This window comes from Taeniopygia guttata, chromosome 13 (assembly GCF_048771995.1).
Source record: "Taeniopygia guttata chromosome 13, bTaeGut7.mat, whole genome shotgun sequence".
Lineage (NCBI taxonomy): Eukaryota > Metazoa > Chordata > Aves > Passeriformes > Estrildidae > Taeniopygia > Taeniopygia guttata.
In genome coordinates this window covers 7,426,688-7,436,588 of record NC_133038.1, presented here as the reverse complement: position 1 = coordinate 7,436,588, position 9,901 = coordinate 7,426,688, and the positions used below count along the sequence as shown (strand labels likewise).

At 49.1% G+C, this 9,901-nt stretch overlaps 1 protein-coding gene across 1 annotated transcript; it reads right to left on the bottom strand.

Moving 5' to 3' along the window:
* Positions 1-1,673: 1,673 nt before the first annotated feature.
* On the bottom strand, positions 1,674-6,484 carry LOC115497139 (pancreatic secretory trypsin inhibitor). The gene is made up of 4 exons (XM_030284217.4): positions 6,331-6,484; positions 5,042-5,082; positions 4,363-4,475; positions 1,674-1,816 (listed from the first exon to the last, which is right to left on the bottom strand). The coding sequence occupies exons 1-4, from the start codon at positions 6,383-6,385 to the stop codon at positions 1,747-1,749; spliced, it is 279 nt and encodes a 92-aa protein (XP_030140077.4). The 5' UTR covers positions 6,386-6,484; the 3' UTR covers positions 1,674-1,746.
* Positions 6,485-9,901: the final 3,417 nt, after the last annotated feature.

Here is a 9,901-nt window from a genome sequence, read left to right as displayed (position 1 = left end):
CCTCCCGCGCTCCATCCCGGACCCGCACGGCCGCGAACCACGGAACGGACGCGACCTTTGCAGGGCACCTGCTCCAACCCCCCTGCCCTGGGCAGGGACATCTGCAACGGGACCAGGCTGCTCAGAACTCCCTCCAGCCTGATCTTGAAATGTTTCCGGGGATGGGGTATCTACAACTTCTCTGGGCAGCCTATTCTGTGGCAAGCACATTTTTCTCTCTCTCAGGATTTTTTCATAGAGGAGCACAGAGGAAAGAAAGAGAAAACGATTTATATTTCTGCTCCTTGTTTTTCCTATGTGGAATGTGTTTGGAGAATTGTTTACCTGGGGTGATTGCCTGGTTGGATTCTGGTGAGGATTGTTTGAGCCTCATGGCCAATCCAACCCACCTGGGGCTGGACTCTCAGAGAGGGTCACAAATCGTTAAGGAATTAGATATGGTACTTAGAAAAGTAAGTTTGTCGTTTTAGTATCTCCTTTAAATAGTATATTAATGTATTATAGTATAGTTATTATAAAGAAATCATTCAGCTTCTGAACTAGGGTCAGACATCATCATTTCCTCCCACCAGGTTCATCTGCATTTACTAATGACTAAGTGGACTGTTCCACTTTCTCACCACCTTCACGGTAAAAATCTTCTTCCTAATATTTAACTAACCCTACCCTCTATCAGTTTGAAGCCACTCCCCCTTGTCTCATCACTCCAAGCCCCCTAAAAAGTCTCTCTTGGTGCCCCTTGAGACACTGGAAGGGGCTGTTAAATTCTCCCAGGAGCTTTCTCCAGGCTGAGCATTCCCAGCTCTCTCAGCCTGTCTCTGTAGCAGAGGTGATCCAGCCCTTGGAGTGTCTTCATGGCCTCCTCTGGACTTGCTCCAACAGGCCCAAGTTTTTTCCCATGTTGGGGACCCCAGAGCTGGGTGCAGCACTGCAGGAGGGTCTCATCAGAGCAGAGGGGCTGAGTCCCCTCCCCTCCCTGCTGCCCACACTGCTTTGGATGCAGCCCAGGACAAGGCTGGTTTCCAGGTTGTGAGTGCACACTGCTGGCTCGTGTCCAGCCTCTCATCCACCAGCACCTTCAAGTCCTTTTTGGAAAGGCATCTCCCACCCTGCCAGCCCACAGCCCAGGCCAGGTCATCAGTGCCAGCAGCAAAGCTCACCAAAGTCAGTAGAGGGGGGAAAAAAATAGAATTTTGCCTGGAAAAATGGAATTTTTTTGGTTTTTTGACCTGCAGGGTAAATGTGAGGCTCTTGGTGCACAGGGACCATGTCATGGGGCACTGGCATATGGACAAGGCTGGAGATGGGTCAACATGGAGATGACTTGCTGGGTTCTTTCTTCTGTCAAAGGCTCTGGAGCAAGGGCTTTAGTGCCCTTTATTTATTTAGCAAATGTAGTTGCAGGTCATTAAAAGGCTTAAAATCTATTGCTTGAACACTGGAAGTCTAGGAAAGGAAAATAAAATTCTTGATGCAAAAAATAGATCCTCCCTGTTATGCCAAAACCTGTCTCTCTCCTTGAGCACGTCCCAGCCTTCTCCCTGGCTCTCTATCAGTAATTTGCTCACAGCTCTTTACAGGCATCACCAGAGCAAACCACATTTTTCAGGAAGGTGCTCTAAGTGTTGGGGAAAGGAGATTGCTGTGTGTGTAAGAAATCTCAGCACAAGATGTGGCGATGCTTCCATTTTATTGTGGTTTCAGCAGGTGAGGGGACAGCTTTGTGCTCTCTTCTCTCATCTCAGTTTAAGCCAAGTTGTTGCGGGGAGTTTGGCACATTCCTCTGTTCTTGATGCGCACGTGGTCACTTCTTTGTCTGCAAGAGAGGTTAAAAATGTTGGGGGGCTGCCCTCGGGTCCCTGAGACACAGCAGAGCCTGGCTCAGAGGAGAAAGGCAGAAAGAAAGGAAAATAATGCTTAAATCATCATCTAAGTGTTATTCACAGCAAGCAAGGCCACATATTCTTGACAGGGAGTTCAGGGTTACCATGGATGTGTGTTAATTAATTCCAATTAGCTCAAGAGTGCTTTCTGACACTTCCTGGCAGGATAATTCACCTCCGTGCTGCAGGACAGCACTGAGACACCTCTAATGCCTGTCTGACTGCACAGTAAAGGTTATGATTTTATTTTGTAGGTTTTTAGAAACAAAAGACCACCACTGTGTCTCACTTGGGTTTGGCCTGCTCCCAGCTTCCCCTCCCAACTGCTTCTGCAGCAAAAGTGAGGAAAATATTAAAAAGGTACCTTTAAAAAACTATTTTCTTCTTTTTGCCCAATAGTGGACATGATTCCTCTGAATTGTTCCATTTTCCATGGAATCATGAAGTTCTCCTCTTTGGAAAGACAGATCCATTTCTCAGGTGTGTTAGAGAAATGCTGGTAAAATTATTTGCCTTTTGCAAAAAGAATTTTGCATGCTGGTCACAGTGAAGTGACCAAAGGCGACAAGTGAGACGCTGCTGCCATAGGGACCTGCCAGATGCTCAGTTATTCCCAGACTCCTTGCAGGCTTCCAGCTCTTGTCAGGCCAGTTAGACACACAAAACTGCAAATGACACTTCATCCTGCCTCCTGGCTGAATTCTTCCCATGGACCGAGGCTTTATAGATGAGGACACTCCGTTTATCTCTCCCCCAAGTTATTTGGCACCAGGCAGCTTCAGAGCCCAGATGGCCCTGGCCAGGAGACCAAAAGGCTGTTCCTAACCTCAGAATTCCATCACCTGGGAACAGATCAGGGGAGCTGCAAGGCTCGGGGCTGTGACCCACAGGAGCAGCACATTTCCAGTTGCAGCTGCTCGGAGCTTGCACAGGCAGGAGTTTTAGGAGGTCTGGGAATGCAGCGCCTGTCAACACAAGGCAGATGCAGCACCAGCTCTTCATCCATCCCACCACTCTTCTGACTCCTGCCTGGCTCTGAATACACCACCAGCTCAGTCCTTCCCTTTTTTGTACCCCAATTTCCCTTCTTGTGAGCTCCCATCCCCTGTGAAGCTGCCCTCTGCTCTGGGGAGATGGACCATCCTGGATGCCACTTTGCACAGCTGACTGTGGAGCCTTCCTCCTCACTTCACCCGCTCTTGGTCCATGGCCAAAGCCCTAATGCTGTTGTGTCTGATGAACCTCCCACCCCCATCTGTTGCACAACACAGGGACAGCTGGTGCTGGGCTCTGGCTTCCAGCAGGGTCATTACCACCCTGCCAGGCTGTGCCGGGTCATTAGCTGTGGTGCTTTTGCTGAGGAGATCCCACTCAGCCTCTCTCTGCCTGACTGCATCACACTCAGCCTTGAAAGGTGAACCAGCATTTGAGCAGGTCAGGAGCAGAGTATGTGGCAGCAGCCTGGGTTAATGAAGCAAAGAGGGGACAACCCAACTGACAATATTTATCCAGGCTCTTTTTTTTTCCTAGTGATCTGGATTCTGTTCCTTGTTCCTGCAGAGTTAGCAGGGAGGCGATGCTCCTGAAAGCAGAATTTGGCTCCACCAACCCACGCATCCAGGGACAGAAAAGCTGGACTTTGAGCTTATGCTACAAATGTCTCTGCTGATGGCAGATGGGTCTGTGAACCTGATCACCAAAAATCCCTGCCTACACCAGGTGAAGTCAAGGGTGAAGCTCCCTTAGCCCTGCAGAGTGGGGCATCTGGCTCCAGATAAGAGTCAATCTTCCCAAAAGAGATTTTTGAACCACTTAATAGCATTGAGTTGGAAGTAATTCCTTCACTTCTCTGACACAGAGTGCTTCCAATGTATAAATATATTTTAAATTACCTAGGGCCCAAGCCAGATGAAATGTATCAAGTCTTGCCAGAGACACCCTTAGCATTTGGACCTGGCCTTCTGCTAGAACAGTGCAATCTGGCACCAGCACAGATTAAATATAAAACTCATTCTTAAAAATACCCGGAGCAAATTGTGTCCTTTCATATGCAGAGCAGACAGAAAGTAGAACTCAGCTATAAATTTCTGGGGTGAAAAAACACAGTTTTTCCCTCAGCCGCCACACATCTGAGGTCATCTGGAAAACTATTCTTCAGCCCGTGTGCTAGATCTGGGCAGACTTGGAGGACTTTGCCATTTGTCTGAGATCCTGGATGCCAGCCAGCTCTTGCTGCTGCTTGGCAGCTGCAGGTATGGGGAGATTTTTGCTTGTGGGCAGCCTGTGTGCTGTTCCTCAGCTGGAGTCCCCGTGCTCAGAGCAGCTGTGCGGGAGGCCAGATCCCTGCCAGATGTGCTGGGCTCCCTGCCCAAGCTCCACCCAGCTGCATGCAAGCAGCTTTCTTTCTAGGAAATCCCAGATATATGTGGTAGCCCTCATCTGTGTGGCATTTAGAGCTGCAGCAGTTGCAGATACTCACAGGTTGTGAAGGCACAGCAGGCACTCGTTGCTGTACAGGAGGTTATCCGTGCCACAGATGGGGTCAAACTCCCTTGTACACCCTCTTCTCAGGTTGAAATTCTCACAAGACGGCTGGAGACACAAAAGGTTAATTTTGAAAATGTTAAGGCTGTTCTCAATTTACCAGAGGAGCTTTGCTTTCCCAGAGAGGTGCACATTTTGTCTGTCCTCACAACCCATTCTCAGAGCTCTGCTGTGAGCTCTCAGAAACATCTGCCACCATGTCCCTTGGACAGCTGAACCCCACCTGGCACTGCTGCACACCCTTAGAAGCAGCAGTGTAAATAGTGCTCCATGGGCACTGCCTGAGCATGTTCTTCCCAGTTTTTATTTTTATGCCACAGCAATACCTGTCCTCACACTTGCAAGCCACAGACTAAGGGGACTCCTGACTTTCTTGGCAGGTAACAGATATTTGGCTTTTTAGGAAATTCTCTTTCAGTGTTTGGGGGAAATGCAGTGGAAAACCAGTATCACCACTGGGATTTTGCTGTGGCACTGCAGGTGGAAGGGGCTTCCCAGGCACTGGAATTTTTGGGCTGTCAACCCACTCTGCTTCACTGTATTTAGCAATGGTGGCTCCCCAGTGTTTGGGTTAGTGCTGCCTCACTTATGCTATGTAAAACAGGAAACTTCACCTCTGTTCCTCTGGAAGAAGCTGCATCCATCCCGGCATTTCCTAGAGAAAGAGGAGAGAGAGACAGAGAGAGAGGGAGAGAAGACACCTTAGCACCCATGACTGGGGCTGGTTTCAAGGGGGACAAGAATAAAGACAGTTTAGGATGAGGACTGTATGTCTTCACTCAAGCACCTTTGTCCTAGAAAATATTTTCTTCCCTTGGCTCACTCACATTTCTCAGCTGGATCCCTCCCTGCTGTGTCACCCTCCTTCCCCTGGCAGAAACACTGTAATGGTGCAAGGCCCTGCCATGGCAAAATGCACCTTTAGAGATGTCACCTGCCAGCTGTCACGGAGCTAAAGGTGGCTTTTATCCTGTCTTACCACATGTTCATGAGTACCTGCTGGCACTGGACAGGTGCTGGGGTAAATCCAGGGCGATTTTTCTGCTGTTACTCTGTTTTTACCAGAAGAAGACAGATGATCCTGTTTTTTTGTTTGTTTGTTTGTTTTTTAAAAATAAACCAAGAAATTATCTACATGGAGGATTTATCCTACATCTGTATTAACAACCAGCATGGCCCAGTGAAACATTTTGGTGCTGAGGAGCTGGTAGCCACACTGTTTAATATTTCAAGGATTTTACTTTGGGCTAGCACTGTTCCGGACCCAGTAGCTGCAGCTCAGGACATACTCAGTTCATCTGAAATGAGCCCAGATTTTGTGCTCAGACAGCCCTGCAATGGCAGCTTCTGTGCAGTAAACAGGATGACAGAGGACCTGCTTCAGCAGCACCATCCTGTTTGGAATGAGCCCACTAAAGCAGGACCTGAGGAGCAGCAACAGCTCATGTTCTCATCCCTCTGCACCATATGGGATTTTGAAAACACAGTTGGCTTAAACATTGGCTTTGGTAGTGAGAGCTGCATTTTCCCTTGCATAGATTCATTTCCTGTCTTCTTGGATTTGCTTTTTTAAAACCAGAATAGCACCTATTCACTCTGAAAGGATCACACTGTCCTAGAAATCACTGGTTACAGGACAAATCCTACCCCTGAAGAAAGAGCATCAGCCCAGCAGGTCTGTTAGTTTTTGGGAGCAAGTGCACCCTTTCAAAGCCTTTGCTTTAGGCTTGCTCACAGCCAGGTACAGGTTTAAAGTGCATGGGCCATGGCAGCATTCCCTGCCCAGGGCCACAGCAAGGTCCCAGCACCAGCTGGTCTCTTCCCACACTCACCTTCCCATGTGGCAGACCTGGGAGCTTCAGCAAGGAGAGAAAATAGCTCCTAAGCAAAATGCTGGACTCACCTTGGTAGAAGAAGAGTGCCAGGGAGAGGAGCAGGAAAACACCAGCTACCTTCATGGTCGAGGTGATGTTTTCCTGAGCACAGCAGAGAGAAAGCAGGACCCTCCTGAGTGTCCCAGGGATCCTGTCTCTGGCACTCTGCTGGGACCTTTATACCTTTCCCCAGTGCTGGCAGCACAGCCAGCTCCACCCTGCAGGCCTGTGGTGACACCCTTCAAAGCACGGGGACCACAGCAGGTGGCAACTGGCTCACTGGAGGGCGCGAGGATGAAAGCCTCTCCCAAACCAATGGAGGAAATAATCCTTATCTCCAGCAAGGACTGGGGCCCTGGCCCAGGTGTGGGGGTCAGCCCTGGGTCTGCACTCTGTGATAAAGCAATGCCGTACAAAGAACCAAGATTGGAGAAATGGGCAGGACAGCAAGGGAAATGCAGTTAGCAGCACTGTGGCTTTGATTAATGACCCTGCTGCTGCCACTTGTAGGGTGAAACTCTCTGCTGAAGCCACCTCTGGGTGAAGATGGCTTTGCTCCACACACACCTTTCCTGCTGTGATCCACAGAGCAGAGCTGGGGTGCTGCAGCTCCCCTTCCCTCCCTGGGCAGGCAGGGATGGGAGCAAGGATTGCTCTGGAGAGCACACAGAGCTTGCCTGTGCCTTGGGCTCGCTCAGGGCTGCAGATCCAGTGCTGCTGTTTTGACTGCACATCTCTGATTGCAGACAGCAGCTGAAATGAGCTGCTGGGTCAGACGCTGCTCCCTTCCCCTCTCCCTGCCTGCAGCTGGGAGTAAACCCTGGGGATTTCCCACAGTTACACCACCAGTGGTGCATTGCAGAGAGTGGATCAGTCCCTCGGGGATTAGAAGGATTAATTAATGTTTCTAAAGCACTTTGATATCTCAGCCATAAATCACTGGAGAAGTGCAAAGCAAATTATTACTAATGGGGGCTTATGACTCAAAGACAGATTTTTAATTAGCTGAACAGGAAAAAGCCAATGCCAAGAGCAATTCAAGGAGCTGTTTGAGAGGGAGAAATCTCAGCTTCATTGGCAGCTGCTCCATTGTCCAAGGGATACCCCATTCCCAGCGTGGCTCTGGAGGGTGCTTTCCCCTGCCATAAACATCTCTTTTGATTTTGCCTCAGTGGTCATGGGGAGATTCCTCCCTCTTGGCTGGGTTTCCCTCTGCTGTCCCTGGGCTGACCTGAAACACGGGGCAGAAAGAACTGCTCCTAGTGGCATCTGTTATTTTATTAATACAGAAAGTAAAGCTGGCTTTGGGTATGACCTGCTCAGCAGCTCTCAGGAGCTGGGGTGGGTGTTAGTGGACCTTCGAGCACAGGCAACAATCCTTTAGCATGCCTGGGACAATGGTTCAGGTGGTGTTATCACCCTCTGAGGAGCAGGGGAGGGAGGGATGATAATTTTTTACAGCTAAAAGAGGTTCAGCTCAGTCCAACACTGTCCCCTGTTTTTTTTTTTTTTTTTCCTTTTCAACCTAAGACATGTAAATAGTGCAGTGCTGAAAAGAGTTTCTCTGATTACCCATGTTTAGGGCATGCCCACTCCTGGTTAAACAAATTTTTCAGATTAAAGATCCTTGCTGTAGCCAGGAAATGTGATAGTTTGGATTGTCCAGGAACAGAAACGCTTTTCCTCAGATTCCTTGGAAACATCCAGGTGCATTTCCAGACTTGGGTTTGATAGGTACATCCTCACTGTTTGTGCTCTGTTGTTTATGTTTGCAGGTGGCAACTGTGTTGGCTTCTGGGACATTTCAGGGTGTGTAATGCCACAGTTTTCTCCTTCCTCCAGAAGTTGGAGGCATCAAAACACTAGCAGGCTGCTGACCTTCCCCTGCCTCCTGGCCACTTCTCTCTTCATCCTCTTACTGCTGAGGCTCCTGATAGCTTTGCACTGGCTGATTTTAATGTTCCCAACTGCTCCCAGAGCTGGATGAGATTAAGTACTTTGCTACTGAGGAAGGTTGAAGAAACTCCAGATTATGCAGTGCAATGGACTGAACTTAATTATTCCACAACGAATTGAGCCAAACCAACAGACTCAAGGGCAGTTGCCTCTGCCAAAAGAAGATTCCAGCATAGGCTGCAGCTGAACAGCAGGCACACTGGGGTTTTAATGCAGTTTCTCTGTTAGCAAATACTCTTCCTTTCCAAGTGTCTCCACTGACAGCTGTGTCTTTATGAGATGCCTTCAAAAACGGGATTTCAGGGCTCCTCTCTCCTGATTGACAACAATTCAATATCCTTCAGGAAAATCAAACAGAAATGCTTGGGGCTCATTTGCCTGGGGAGGAATGAAAAAGAGCTGCGAGCTGCTAGTGCACTGGCTGCTCCTGGTACCATCCTCAGCAGTGTGGGCTTTCTCAGGATGTGTCACCTTGTCAGAGCAGCGTGTTCCTCCAAACACATCAGCTGGAGGAGTGGAGAGAAATGAGTCAGGTGGCTCTGCCAGCCGTGCTGTGTGACTTGCTGAGCCTGTCGTGGAGAAATGGAGGGGACAGGCGGGTCCCAAAGCAGGGGCTGGCATGGCACGGCGTCCCCTTGGCCACCTTGTTGGGTGGTGGCCACTGCACACGGTGTACGGCACAAGACCTCTGCAGTTGCTGATGGTGTCTTCTCCTGGATGCTGGAAGCACTCAGAGAAGGAATTGATGCTACTACACAAGGCATGAGGGGAAGGGGCAGTGGGTAAGGAGGCAAGTCGAACTGCCAGCTCTGCCTCCAGGTGGACCAGCAGGAAGAGGTGATTCTCCTTCTGCAGGATGAAATTCTGTACTGTCTTTTGGCCATACCTGAGTGTTTTCGAGTTACATTCATTTCAGTAGTAAAGTGTTGCAAAGGGATAAAAAATTACATTGCAGGGGAATTAAAAATCTGGGAAACTACCTATTTCCCTGTGATGGTCCATCCTGGAGGATCACTTGCTGTAATCAGGGCTGGAATTTGATTTTTTTTTTTTTGTGGAGACTTGATGTACAAAGAGAAAGCCACCAGTGCCCCCAGGAAACCAACAGAGTCGCCAGTCAAAAGCATTCAAAGATCACAAACTAGACCCAGATGATCATGAATCACAGCTTAGAAGTCACAAATGGTTCTTAAGCCTCTTCCAAATAATGGCTTTTCCCAACAAGCTCATTAGGGCTGGGTCACACTTTCCAGCTGCCTCCTGAACCAGAGAGAGAATGGGCTAAAGCAGGAGCAGAGCTCCTCGTGCACTCACAACCCCTTCCACCAAGGAATGACTGCGTGACCAAGATCTGCACCATGGCCCTGTGCTGGTGGCATCCCTGAGCTTGGTCCCTCGGTGGAGGTTGTGGGGACCTTCCATGGGATTCATGAGGCACCAGAGGCTCCTCCGTGCTCAGGATCTAAGCAAGGCAGTTGGGGACTTTGCTGCTGCCCTGCAGTGGGTGGGATGAGTGAAATTTGGAGAAAGGCCGATGCAAATGTGAAACCTAGAGGTGTCACAAAAACCAGTTCTCAAGCTGCTCAAAGTTCTTTTGGGTCCAAGATGCTGCTTGTGTTTGATTTAAAAGTTAAAATGCCTAAA

Bases quoted from the DNA above. Each gene is read 5' to 3' on its own strand.
- LOC115497139 (XM_030284217.4), bottom strand. From the start codon at position 6,385: ATGAAGGTAGCTGGTGTTTTCCTGCTCCTCTCCCTGGCACTCTTCTTC. The intron at 5,083-6,330 runs GTGAGTCCAGCA...CTCTTTCTCTAG, and splicing joins GGCACTCTTCTTCTACCAAG to GAAATGCCGGGATGGATGCA. The intron at 4,476-5,041 runs GTGAAGTTTCCT...TTGTGTCTCCAG, and splicing joins CTTCTTCCAGAGGAACAGAG to CCGTCTTGTGAGAATTTCAA.